A 13,588-nucleotide genomic window follows, 5' to 3' on the forward strand; every position below is an offset into this window, starting at 1 on the left:
ATAACAGACGATTTGGACATTTTATATAGGGAACCCTATTTTATAATTTTCAAATTCAATAGATAACTGCAAAATCCAAATAAAAATAATGGGATATGAAACCAAAGTGATAAAGATGAGTGATGGACTCAATAGAAAATTTTCTGCTATCAAGAAGTGAATTGTAACAAAAGATTAAATTATACCAAAACACAGTAATTCATTAGGAGGAGGAAATAAATTTTGAATTAAAATAATGAATAGGTGATTAGATTATCTAATGGCCCATTTACAAGAAGAGTGAATCGTGTGAATACACTGGAAAAAGATTTGCTTGTTTGGTACAAAATGCTGTCGTGGACAAGGATGACACACAATTTATAGTACAGTTTCCGTAGTGTAGTGGTTATCACGTTCGCCTGACACAATTTATACTACACCTCACAGACCGCTTCATGAACATTGTCTGTTCAGAGAGTAGTGACCACTCAGAAAGTCTTGTATGAAAGAAGCTTGATAAAGGTTTCCCCAAATAAGATAATAATCTGAAGCACTTAAAAATAAGAATTATGAACTGAAACTGACTTTTCTAAACCAAGCTGAATGAAGAGTGAATTCTCTTTATTCTCTCTATGGAAAATATTACAAGGTCATTATCATAAAAATTGGTGACCAGTGTATGGCCAAAATACGTTGGGAAAATGTATCTAGAGAGGTTTGTCATGCAGTCAGTTACTAATAGTGTTATATTTTCTTGATTTCCACTGTACTTGATTTGTACTGTTTGTTTTCTCCATAAAATTGGTAATCTGATTACTTTTTTAAATAAATAGTCACATCTAGTTTTATATCAGCAGTTTTCATTTTTTTTATATATACAAGAAGGTTCTCATATAAGCTCCAATCCCATAAAACCTGCATCCTCTCTTGGTTTCCACCCATGATAGCCATTTACCTCCATGTCTAACTTTCACATTTAGCCATTTGGTAAAGAACATAGTTGTGTTAACATTTTGAGAAGATTGTTTTGTTAAACATTCTGTTTTGTTAAGGGAAAACTATTTTCTGAATCATGGTGTTTATATTCGGGATCTTTTAAGGAGAAATTGAGACCTTGACCTCTTGCTTTGCATATCTTTTTAATAGTTTTAGTTCTTGTTTTTGTTTTTATTGCTATTTTGAATTAATATTTAATCATATCCCTTGTTAATTTTTAAATACTGTTTGTTGGATTTGTGTTATAAATAAGTTGGCCATTTTGCACCCTTTCTGCAACCATCTTATCTGTGTGAATTGTTGTAGTCACAAACATCAGTAATTTCAGCCTATTTAAAAATTATTTGTATTCAATAACATTTCCATTTTATTTAACCCTGGTAAGTTATTAATTTGTACTTTCAACGAATACATTACCTGTGTGGTGGGCACTGTGCTGGATTCCCACACGTGGTCCTCACCCTGCGGAGGTCACAGTCGTGTGGGAGCAGATACCTTACAATAAGGTGGTAACGGGACTAGCAAAGCATGAGCAAAGTGCAGTGGGCTCAGTATTGCCTGTGAGAGGCTGTTAAGGGGGAAAGTTAGATACACTTGAAAAACAGTCCAGCCTTCTTCCTATGTAATATCTCACTTATTTTTCCTTCTTTCAGATTTGTTGATTCTCATTTTGTATTGGAAAGTGATTGGTGACAAATATTTTATAATTCACCATTGTGCAGCGCTGTATGCATACTACTTTGTACTGGTGAGTGCCAGGATTTACGGTAGCCTGACAAGTAGACAAGGTTGGGAGTGATGACTTAGGGGTGAACAGAAATCGAAACCTACAGTCCCCAGTTTATAAAGACCAACTCCAGAGGCATTCAGGGGTCACTGTGGTGATGTGTTATCTTGTTTATTAACAAAAAATAATGATGTGTGTTTGTGTTAGTGTTCTGTTTGGATTCATAAAATTTAAGGTAGATGACCTCGATTTTTAAAATTTTCACTTAGAACCTTTAGGATCGTGTAGCTATTGATATCTGCCTGTCTTCCTAGGTGCATTTATGACTTTCTTTTCTGTTTAATTCTCATCCAGTTACATGTACATATGTAATTACATTTAAGTAGGCTGGAGCAGAGGGAGAGTCTTGCTCAGAGACTTCAGAATTCCAAGACTGAGCTCATAGAGTGTACTCACAGCAAATCTCAGGCAGTAATGCATAGTAAGTTTTACATCAACAATTATTTTTCTACACTATGTATTTGTAAATTAGCAATTTTATATCCTTTGTGTGTGGGTTAAGTTTCTCCACATTCAGTTGTTTTTCAACCTAGATATGCCAACAAGGCTCAAGTAGATATTTGGAAATAATAGACATATGTAAACTAGAATAATAAATCTTTTTTTGTTTTAGACAGAAAGAGAGAGAGAGAGTGTGCATGTGTACTTGCACACAAGAGAGAGAGAGCAGGGGAGAGGGGCAGAGGAGGAGGGAGAAAGAGAATCTTAAGCAGGCTCCACGCTCAGCGAAGAGCCCAGCATGAGGCTCAGTCTCAGAACCCTGAGATCATGACCTGAGCTGAAATCAGGAGTCAGCCACTTAATCAACTGAGCCACCCAGGTGTCCCTAGAATAATACAAATTTTATGTAATGGCGATGGTATGCCATTCCATGTTTTCTTCTTTTTAAAACTTAAATATAGGGACGCCTGGGTGGCTCAGTTGGTTAAGCAGCTGCCTTCGGCTCAGGTCATGATCCCAGGGTCCTGGGATCGAGTCCCACATCGGGCTCCTTGCTCGGCAGAGAGCTTGCTTCTCCCTCTGCCTCTGCCTGCCTCTCTGTCTGCCTGTGCTCGCTTGCTTTCTCTCCCTCTGTCTCTGACAAATAAATAAAATCTTTAAAAAAAAAAAAAAACTTAAATATAACCACTGGCTTTTTTTTTTTTTTTTCTTATTTGGTATGACTAAAATCCTTACATTATTAGACATCTGTGACTATTTGGAGGGTTTTTAAAAAATTAATATAAATGTGTATTAGTGGTGATCTTCCACTTTTCTTTATGTTGATCCACACACAGATAGCTGGTGAAGATGTCAGTTTGGCATTATTTCTGCAAGAATTAGATATATCAGAATATCTCTCTTTATCACCCATTGAAGTCATAAATTAATATAAATGTATTCAAAAACTATGCTTGTTTTCATGCTATAAATAAGTGATTGTGTATATCCAAAATGTATCCTTAATCACTTTATTTTTCCTCAACCAATAGGCTATTTTTACTGGCATTTCCTACTATTTGTCTTCTTTTTAGATTTTAATAGATTATAGGTAGTTATAAAATATAGACTTTTACCTTTTACAGGTCTTAAATTTTTAGTGTATAAGCACTTTTTTCCTAAACACTTGCTTAAAAAACATGAAAGCTGACTAACAAAATACTGATTAAGTCTGGGAAGAATGTGTGGGTGCCCACGTGAGTTTAATATCATGCTTCAGTGTAGAAGAATGTTCTCTGAATATGCGTCACAAATAACCATTCTGTTGTGAAAAGAATACAAGCTGATGAAAGATAACAGGTCACTTACGTGCATTTGGAAATGTGAATAGGATGAGCTGCTGTTCTCCCTCGACCCCTGAATTTCAGGCTTGGCAAAGGGCTGGCTGTGCGTGGTTTGGTAGGCTGAGTATTTAATTATGTGGGATGAATATTGTTTTCTCTTTGGACTTTTATGTCTTTATTTAAAAAAAAATAAAGTGCAAAGAAATTAACTCTTGTCTTATTGATAAGAAAATCAAGTGCTGTGTTTTCTAGGAATGATTGCTTTTTTGGTGTCTTCCTATGTTCTATTGTATGAAATAAATGAATGGTATGTGGTAAATTTATCTGTTTAAAGTGAATCTCTTCAGAGGGAAACAGGAAAAAAATTAGAAAATAAATAAATGCTTATAGATGTAGTGAACCTTTGTCCTTTATGGATTTTACATTTCTGTTTAACTATAGAAAAACTTTTGTTGTTCCATGCAGTGAATTCCCAGGTCGTCTTGTGCAATTTACGTAAGGCTAACAAAATAACAACAACAACTATCACTACTACTACTATTTTGTATAAACTTTTATGAATTTCTTCACTTATGTTATGAGAAGTGATATTTGGAAAGCATTTTGAACTGATAAGTATGCAACTATTTAAGTGTTTGTATAACTTCTTTTCTTAAAACAGTTGCTTTTTTTTCTTTTCTCTCTTTTTTTTTTAACTTTATTTATTTAAATTTTCTCTCCCTCTCCAAGTGTGGGGCTTGAACTCACAACCCTGAGATCAAGAGTCTCTTGCTCTTCTGACTGAGACAGCCAGACACCCCAAAAGATTGTCTAATTGTAACTAAAATTTAAAATGAAAACTAGAGACAAGTTATCTGTAGGTTTTAATTGTATGCTCTACTAAATGGTTGAAAAGTAAGATCCTTTTAAATTTAGGTTATTAAATAGGTTATATAACGTCTTGATCACTATTCTTGTAGCTCTCTCTCGTATATTTAGTGGAGTCTTAAAATTCTCTGGTGGAGTAATTTAGAGCTTACGGAATCTTCTCTGGTGTCTATATAGAAAGGTAAAAACCCTACAGATTTTTTCCTAGAATTCACTTTTCCCTCCTCAGTGAGGATACTAATTATTAGGGTAAATGTGACAGGATGATTTCTTATTATAAGGGACATGAATAAAATTATGCTCTGATTCCCTTTTTTTAAGGATAAGCCATTGTCTTTTGTACTCTTGATCTCTTTGGTAGCCTTCATTTTTTTCTGTTTCTTGAGGATCACCCACATTCCCCAACCAGAAAAAAGAGTATACTTGGAAAACTTCTAAATTTGAAAAGAAGACCACTCCTAAACCGACTTTCCCCAGCTCTTCTGCATTATTCAGCTACCCTGGAATCTAATCATTAAATCATGCAGCAGCAATTTAGGAAGAAAATTTGGCTTCCAGGGCTGTCAGTACATTTATTAAAGGGAATTAGCTGCAATGTGATACATTGAGGGTAAGAATTTGTTTCTTGTTTAATGTTATACCCCAGTGTCTCCATTTGAAAAACATTTTGCAAGTAAGTATATATGAAGTCCTATTGAAAAATGAAAGACTTGTATATAAGACATGGAAAAACTGTAATGTACATGAGAACATGAGAATTAGAAAAATACTGGTCTTAGCTTTAGTCTAAAGAATAATTTCCACACCAGTACCATGAAACAAATGCCATAACTCACTAACAATTTATCATTAACTGTGTTAAACTGTTCAAATGTTTGAAGATGACTTGAATAGTGTTGCCTGTTCTCAGTTACATATAAATAATGTATTTCCTCTTTTTCTCCCATTAGAATAGTCTTAAAGAAAAATTTAGGTAACTATCATAGCTGTTAGAGCAACATTTCAAAAGATAATAAAATTTCAAAAGTTAACACTTTTGTTGACTGGCTAAGTATTAAAATAGTCACCTACTGTAGCTTACTAATGAAGATTCAGTAGTAAGGTCTGTGTGATTTCTGTTTCCCACTAAATTTACATATAATAAAACATGTTAACTATTTAAATAAAAAAAAAATTTAAAATCTGGGATAACATGTTAACCTTTTTTCTACTGAAATAAAAGATTGTCAGCTTTTCTCATATTGTAATGAGCAACAGATGGGCGGAAGTCAGTCTTAGAAATTTTTATTAATATTTGTATAGTTTACTTATTCAAAATCTGTATGCAACCATAGTTATACAATTAGCTTATAACTCTTACTACTAATTGAGGGATTAGTTGTGGTAAAAATGTTAAGTGGCCATTTAAAAAAATATGTTATATACCTCTGTGCATATATGTGAAGACCTGTATGTATAATATATTGTGTTTGGATTTTTGGAATTTGCTTTAATATTTGCTTTTTATTATAGAATATCTGATGTAACCATTCCCCCTACTTCATGAACATAACCACGCTCCTTATGACCTTCCTCTGTTTGGGTTTAGGAGGAGCTCAGGGCTGGCTCTTCTCTCCTTACCCTGTGGTTGCTGCTTCATGGTCTTTGTGGGCACAGAACATTTCCTCAGATTTGCTTCGTTGAATTATCTTAGAACTGTCTCCCTTCCTCTCTCTAACCTGGCTTGGTTTTTGAACCCTGTTTCCTTTCAGTACCAGAAAAGGAAACAGTTCATATATTGGACTTATGAGTGATGATAAAATAGATGTCAGCCATGTCTGCTCAAGTCAGTATTTTGTTCTGAATTACATTTTATAAAAAACAATCTTATAATATGAGCCTCCTTATATGATATGCTGAAATAGTCAAATCCATGGACACAGACAAGGATAGTTACAAGGGGCTGGGTGCAGGGGGTCAAGTTACTGTTGAATGAGTGAGAGTTTCAGTTTGGGGATTAGAAAAATTTTGGAGACTTAAACACTTAAAAGTAATTAAATGGGTAAATTTTATGTTATGTATATTTTACCACAGTAAAAAAAATGTTTTTCAAAAATTTTTAATTTTTTAAGTGTGTGTGTGTGTGTGTGTGTGTGTGTGTGTGTATGTGTGTTTGGTTTTTTGTTTTTTAACAAGCCTATCAATTTTTTTTTTTTTTTTAAACAAGCCTATCAAATGACTGCAACAAGGCTAGGAAGGAGAACTAATAATATGCTGGATGATATATTACATTTTTAAGCTGGAGCAATAGGCAGAAACAAATACATGGAACCTCACAGTGATAATGTTAGGTTTTGCATTTAGGTGTGACAGTGTTGAGAAGGGAGGAATGACCCAGAGGTGATAAATGACCAGAACTTCAGTTGTACCAATAGCATGTCACATCTGCTTTAAAAGAAAGCTGATTTCAAATTTAGACTCTATTAGGGGAGGCAGAGCATCCAATTCAAACAAAAACGACAGTTTTCCTGGTTAGACCACACCCAAGCTCATTATCTGGTGTCTGGGACCTGGTTTATGCCTGTGGTGGAGGAGGGGCTGCCAGTTAACAGTGGAAATTAGATTAGGAAGCTATTGACCTGTGGCAATTGAAGGACCCAGAGAGGTCAGCCTGCAAAAGATAAATTGTAGGATGTGATAGTTTTGAAATACCCTTGGGCCTGTAAGTGAAAGAAGAGTAGACTCATTCAGGATTAATTCAGGTGTTTGAACTGGGAGCTCTGGGGACAGTAACAGAGAGGTAGGTCAGACTTCTCTTTTGCAGAAGAGACATCCCCAGTAAATAAGATGATTCTAGCAATGGTGTTTTAAAATAGTTCTACCATAAGATATCTTCAATCAGATAGACTTGAAAATAGATATAGTAAGTAGAAACATTGGGTAGGAATTTACACTAAAGTATCTTTGAAGTTTTATTTTGATATTCTGTGATTCATCTGTTTTGTTAAAATGATTTGATTTGGTTCTATTACTGGGGAGCTAGTGAGCAAGTAAGAAAGAGCTAATTTATGTCACCAAGTTCTTAAGTAACCCTGGATGAAAGGGGTAAAAACAGTGGGCCTGCAAATCCATTTGCTTCTTGGAAGAAAGGAGGGCAGGTGACTCCGGTCTAATCTTGTTCAGCAGGACTTCTGCGTAAACAGAGTACTGACGTCTGTTAGGAGGAAGAGACCTTAACTCCAAAATGCCTTGAAGATGTCCCTGGCTGAGGATGATATGGTAATGTAGGGCACCTGGGCTGCTCTGTGGGTTAAGGGTCTGCCTTTGGCTCAATGAGGATTCTAGGGTCCTGAGATTGAGTCCCGCACCTGGCTCTTTGCTCAGCGGGAAGTCTGCTTTTCCCCCTCACTCTCCCTCTAGGTTCTCTCTCTCTTTTCAAATAAATAAGTAATAAAATCTTTAAAAGAAGAGATTATATGGTATTGTACACCTGGGAGCTGTGAGGCCTGCCTCCTTGGAGAATGTCATGTCAGCTGTACAGCTTTCTGGGGGTAGAGGACAGAGATGTTTTATAAGTTGAACTCTCACTACTGGGTAGAGAACTTTATGAACCTTCATTTCTTCTGGGCCAGAGCTGCCTGTTCAACACAGGGAGGATCTGGCTTGCCAACTGCCTTTGATGCTCCCACCTCTCTCTGTGTCCTCTGAATTATTTGATGGCCTCTATTCTTGGAACATTTAGTAAAGCTTAATACTAGATAAGATCATGGTTTCATATGAGTCTGATTTGACAATCCAGTCCTCTCTGTTAGCTCAGACCTTCCATTGTCTTGTAAGTAAATAATCAAAAGCCTTGAATGATTAAAGTTAAGCAAATAGTTATTAAATAGAGAATGGATTTTGTTCCCAAATCTCATTTTTAGATTGATGGTACTCTGAAAAGGGTTTCCATGGAAATGTGTTAAGGCTCCAGGGCAGTGTGATAACCTATGAAAATGCACCTCATTATTGCTATTGCCGAACACAGCCACATTTTTACACCAGTGTCCAGTTGGGGATGCCCAAAATGCCTCTCCAGCCCTAGTGGTGGAATCGGGAGCCCACCTGGCCCCAGGCAGTTGATGGCACAGTATATAAAACCATGCTAACAGTAGCAGGGCTGTGATAATTTTAGTTATCCTTCTCCCTTACCTTCTAAAGCCCTAACCCTAACTACTTTCAGCTGAAGAAAACAAAATTTCCCGTGGTAAGAAAATCCAGATTTTCAAAATCACTGGCTAAAAGGAGAATTTTCTTTTAAAGCTCCGGAAGGGATCAGACAAATCCTGTTTTTGTTTTCCCTCACAGAGTTGTGTGGAGGCCAAGAAAAGTATGAGTTTTACTGTAGGCAAAGCTTCTCAAAAATAGATGGTAGAGGAGGTGGAAACCCCATACTGGCCAGAAGTGAGTTGTGAGTTTTGTCATAATTCACTAACAATAAAGTGTCAAGATTTGTAATTCATTTGTCTAAAAATATTAGACTTAAACCTCTCATCTCTCCCTTTAATAACATCTGTCTCATTTGTAGTGTAATAGGTTATCTTGAGTGGGGGAGGGGGTCAAGTAATGAAGAATTACATGTAACCCAAAGCTTATCTAATGGTTACCTATGTCCCCAGAAGTACATGCCACATTTAATGGTGTCACAGGTGTGCTGGGTTAAACAGGTAGCCAGTCGTTGATGTACAGGAGAAGAAAATAGAGAAGGGAGATGACTAAACCCCTGTATGACTTTGAACTAAGGAGCTCTGGGAGGTAGGGGATGAGGATATGATAGAACCTGTGGGATTCTGTTAGGTAGCTAAGAGTTTAGCAATTTTTTTAACAAAAAATTCAAAGAGTACATCACCCCCCCCCCCCCCGATAAATCAGTGATGCTGTAGAATTTAGGAACTGGAAAGATGGGTGTGTTAATTTCTATTAATTTTTTTGTCTGAATATGGATCTTTGTAAATAAATTCTGAGTTTGTTGAAACACAATGCTTAGTAAGTATAATATTTTCTAGGTCTGATTCTTCAGAGGTAACTATTGACAGTACTTGATGTATATTCTTAGCACCACACTCTAGCCAGCTGAGCTAACTGGCCATTTTTACTTAATGTATATTCTTGTAGTGAATATCATTTGTGCATAAATTTTCTTACATGTATTTATGATTTTTTTGAATTTTCCAAGAAAGCTTTTGCAAAAAAAAAAAATATGTTTAGATCAGCAGCAAAAAGTGGGGGGAGAGCTTCCAAGGTCAGAAGACATGAGGAAAATCACTGAGGAGAAGAGGTCAGATCTTCAGGGGAGGTAGTAAGGACTCAAGTTTTCAGGGTATGGGGTCTGTGTGTGCCTGGTAGTGGTTGTACATTTGGATGAGTAAGATGGAGTCACCTGACAGAATGAACATTCCAACTCACCAGCCTTGCATTTTTTCCCCACAGAATTGCTTGTAGGACATTTAGCCAAACAAACAAACAAACAAACAAACAAAAACCCACAAAAACAAACAAACAAAATTTGATGCAGTTGGCATATTAGGAAGGTAAAAGCTGATGATGATATTTAGGAAAAATACGGCACGGGGGAGGATGTGTTGTAGGAGGTTATCAGGGTGAAATACAGGTGATCGATTATGAAGAATTTAATTTTGGTGCTTATGGTGGTGGTCCTATTAATGAAGAAGAAAAATCTCAAGCCTGTTTTATAATCAGTAGAGCACGGTGGCTAATTTGGATTTCAGAGAATGAAGGGAATGAAGGGGACAAAATGACCCAGAGCACTAGAGGAGTGTGATACTATGGAAGGAAACGGGAGACACTGGGTAGAAAGATAACTTGGAGATGCTCTGAGGTTTGTAGCAATAGCATGGCTGTTCCAGGGGCCCATATGCCATTAGAAGTAGGTTTATCTTGTGGAGGCAGTGTGGTCAAGGGCAGGGTCAGGGACGGGGGGAAAAAGGAGTATCCTCTACAAGAGGCAAAGGAGAACTTCAGAAGGGTAGAAAAAGAACCACAAGCACATATTTAGAAAACAGTGGTTAAGGCCCTGTATAACAACATTGTGATTTTAAAGATTTTATTTATTTATTTGAGAGGGAGAGAATGAGAGAGAGAGGACAGGAGGGGGAAAGTCAGAGGGAGAAGCAGACTCCCTGCTGAGCAGGGAGCCCAATGCCAGACTCCATCCCAGGACTCCAGGATCATGACCTGAGCCGAAGGCTGTCGCTTAACCAACTGAGCCACCCACGTGCCCACAACATTGTAGTTTTAAAAGCTGTGAAAAATAATATATAAGCGGAGGCCATTTGAAAAAACTAATTAGACAGGCCATTCATTTTTTATTGGAGGGTTAGAAAACATTGACAAGCAAAAAGAAAAAATGTCCTAGTCCCTCAGCCCAGAGATAACTATTGATGTTTACTTAATTACCATTTACACTGAAAAGTGTATTTCTGCATTTTTCCTATGTGTGAATGCATAAGTCAAAAATATTCTGTGTATAACTATATATTACAAAAATGGGATCAAAACTAAAATTTAGAACTTGTTTTACATATTGAAGTATTGCATACAACAAAATAACCCTGGGGACACCTGGGTGGCTCAGTCTGTTATGCCTCTGCTTTCGGCTCATGTCACGATCCGGAGTTCCTGGGATCGAGTCCTGCATCTGGCTCCTTGCTCGACGGGGAGCCGCTTCTCTCTCCACCTCTGCCTACCACTCTGCCTGCTTATGCACTTGCTCTCTCTCTCTCTCTCTCTGACAAATAAATAAGTAAATAAAATCTTTAGAAAAAAATAACTCTGGTAATCTTGGGTCAGAAAGCAACGAATCTATCAACGTGTCAGAACAACGCAGTAACCAATATGAAGTTTGTCCCATTGGCTAAAAATGTGGCATTCTGATCATCAGTTAGAATAACTACTGTGACCATTGAAACCCATTGACTCAATGGGTTCTTAATGATATAAAAAACAAAAAACAAAAAAACCCACAAAGAAAGCAGGGCAGTTCTTGTGTGGGGTCTCTCAAGTGGGGGCTGTTCAGTAGAAATTGGGACTGCAGCCCCCTAAAGGCTCAACTGGGTTGAAGGGGCTCATCCCTATAGCTGGCAGTGGATGCTGGCTCTCTGCGGGAACCTCGGCAGGGTTGCTGCCTACAACGTCCATATGTGGCCCCTCCGTGTGCCATGCATGGGCTTCTCAGGAAGAAGCTGCAAGGCTTCTCATGACCTCGCTTCAGAAGAACCCAGAATGTCACTTCCACTGTATTCTGGTGGTCAGGTGAGCTTCCTAGGGCAGCCTAGATTCAAGGGGCGGAACATAAAAGCCCACCTCTTGACGTGAGGAGCGTTGTGCACATACAGGGAGGGAAGGAATTGGTGTAGGCCGTCTTCAGAGACTGTTACTCACATATTATTTGTCAATGTTAGCATTTATTCTTGCTATGACTTAAGAATTTGATGCTCACACCTCTATCTCCTTTCCCTCCTTTCTTTCACTGTTGCTAAAGGAGTTTTGGTTTCTGTCTCACTTCCTCTGAAAACTTATTTCTGGTTCTGTAGCACCTCTTGATACTTTTTAAGGTGAAGGTATTAGTGTTCCTGTTCTTCCTTTTGTGTCTCTAATCCGTACTTCTCCTCTCAGTTTCTGTCACTTGGACTTTTGTCTTGCCGAGATTTTAAACTGTTTACCTTTTATTCCATAATCACATTAAGTTTTCTTTTATATCTAGTTGATCCTACACAGAGAAAGTGAGTAACACGTTTTTGACGATTAAAGCCGTTCACTGCACAAGCACAATTTTATTTCCTGTCTAATTTTTGCTTAGAGTTTCTGATGACCCCCTTTTTTCTAGCAACATTTGCCTTTATCATTTAACATTTAACATTTGAGTTGTTCCATATTCTGGAGGATAGCACTGCATCTCTGTGGTCGTCTTTTCCAGCCCTTGGAGCCCTCCTCCAGTCCCCACTGCAGTCTGAACAGATTGCTCTCTAGGTCTGCTGCCCAGTGTCCTGGGCTTCCTGCCATGACTTTCCTGGTGTGGGGCCACTGTTTCCTGGATCCCGTGTCTGTCTTTCTTGGTTCACTCACTCATTGTGCTGCAGCATAACCTCAAATGATTTTCTAAGGAAGAGTAGGAAGGAGGTAAATTCTCCAAGTCTTTTGTAAGTTCTGAAAATGTTTTCATTCTCAGGCCATCTGGTTGGATCATTATCTCTTTTGATGGCATGTGGATATATAATCATATTTAACCAATTCCCTATTGTTATGTGTTTGTTCTGAGTTTCACCATTATGTATAAATCGAGTGAACGGCCTTGTATCTTTTCATATTTGTCCCATACGCGATTATTTTCAAAGAATAATTCTGTAGAGTGGAAATCTTGGGCAAGCGGTATGTACATTTTGAAGTATGTTGACATGTTCTGCTAAAATTATCTTTGGAAAGGTTACCCTGCGCCTTCAGAAAGATGTGTGTGCATGTGTGACTTAACTGGTTACTGGGTAGAGATTATTGTGTGCAAATGGTTCTTTTCACCAAGAGATTGGTTGGTTTTTCTTGTTCTCTTCACTTTCATTTTCTGAAGACTGGCAGTTAATAAGGCTCAGGAACTCTGAAGAGGGGAGACCAGAATTTTCTGAGCAAATTGGAAAGAAGATAGATATGTACTGTCTTTAAATATTTGAAGGGTTGTCATGTGAAGAAGATATTTTGGATTGCCAGGATCAGAGAAGTAGGACTGGCGGGTGGAAGTCAGAGAAGGTGCAGTGTCCTTCTGGAACTTTTGAAGAGCAATCCCAAGATAGCTCCCAAAGCAGCTTTAGGAGATGCTGTACTTCTCACTGAGAGATGAAGGGCAAATGGGAAGAGCTTTGATAGATGGGATTAAACAATCTGTGGGTAATAGAAGTGGGCCATCTTCAGAGGTCGTTTCAAACCTACTACATTATGATGGTAATGAACATAAAGTTGTCATGAAAAGAGTGAAGTTTGCATTGGGTGAAGTATGGTTGTGAGTTAGAAAGTTGGTATAACCTATTCTGTAAATAAAACAGTTCACCCTGAGAAGAATTTCTTTTCCCTTTGAAATTGGATTTTTTTTTCTGTAACAGTTAGAAAGTAACATTAACCACTTTTTGAGGAGTGATGTGTTGACATAATTTATGTTTTATAGTGAAATGGC

At 37.5% G+C, this 13,588-nt stretch overlaps 1 protein-coding gene across 9 annotated transcripts in view; it reads left to right on the forward strand.

Moving 5' to 3' along the window:
• Window positions 1-13,588, forward strand: part of LOC309843334 (TLC domain-containing protein 4-like) — a 106,580-nt gene that overhangs the window by 65,768 nt on the left and 27,224 nt on the right. For all 9 annotated transcript variants that reach the window (XM_082688754.1, XM_082688758.1, XM_082688760.1 and 6 more), the window contains one exon: window positions 1,629-1,723. In XM_082688754.1, the coding sequence (XP_082544880.1) occupies window positions 1,629-1,723 (95 nt within the window). The remainder of the gene's footprint in view (window positions 1-1,628; window positions 1,724-13,588) is intronic.

Source organism: Mustela nivalis (genome assembly GCF_964662115.1).
Source record: "Mustela nivalis genome assembly, chromosome: 10".
NCBI lineage: Eukaryota > Metazoa > Chordata > Mammalia > Carnivora > Mustelidae > Mustela > Mustela nivalis.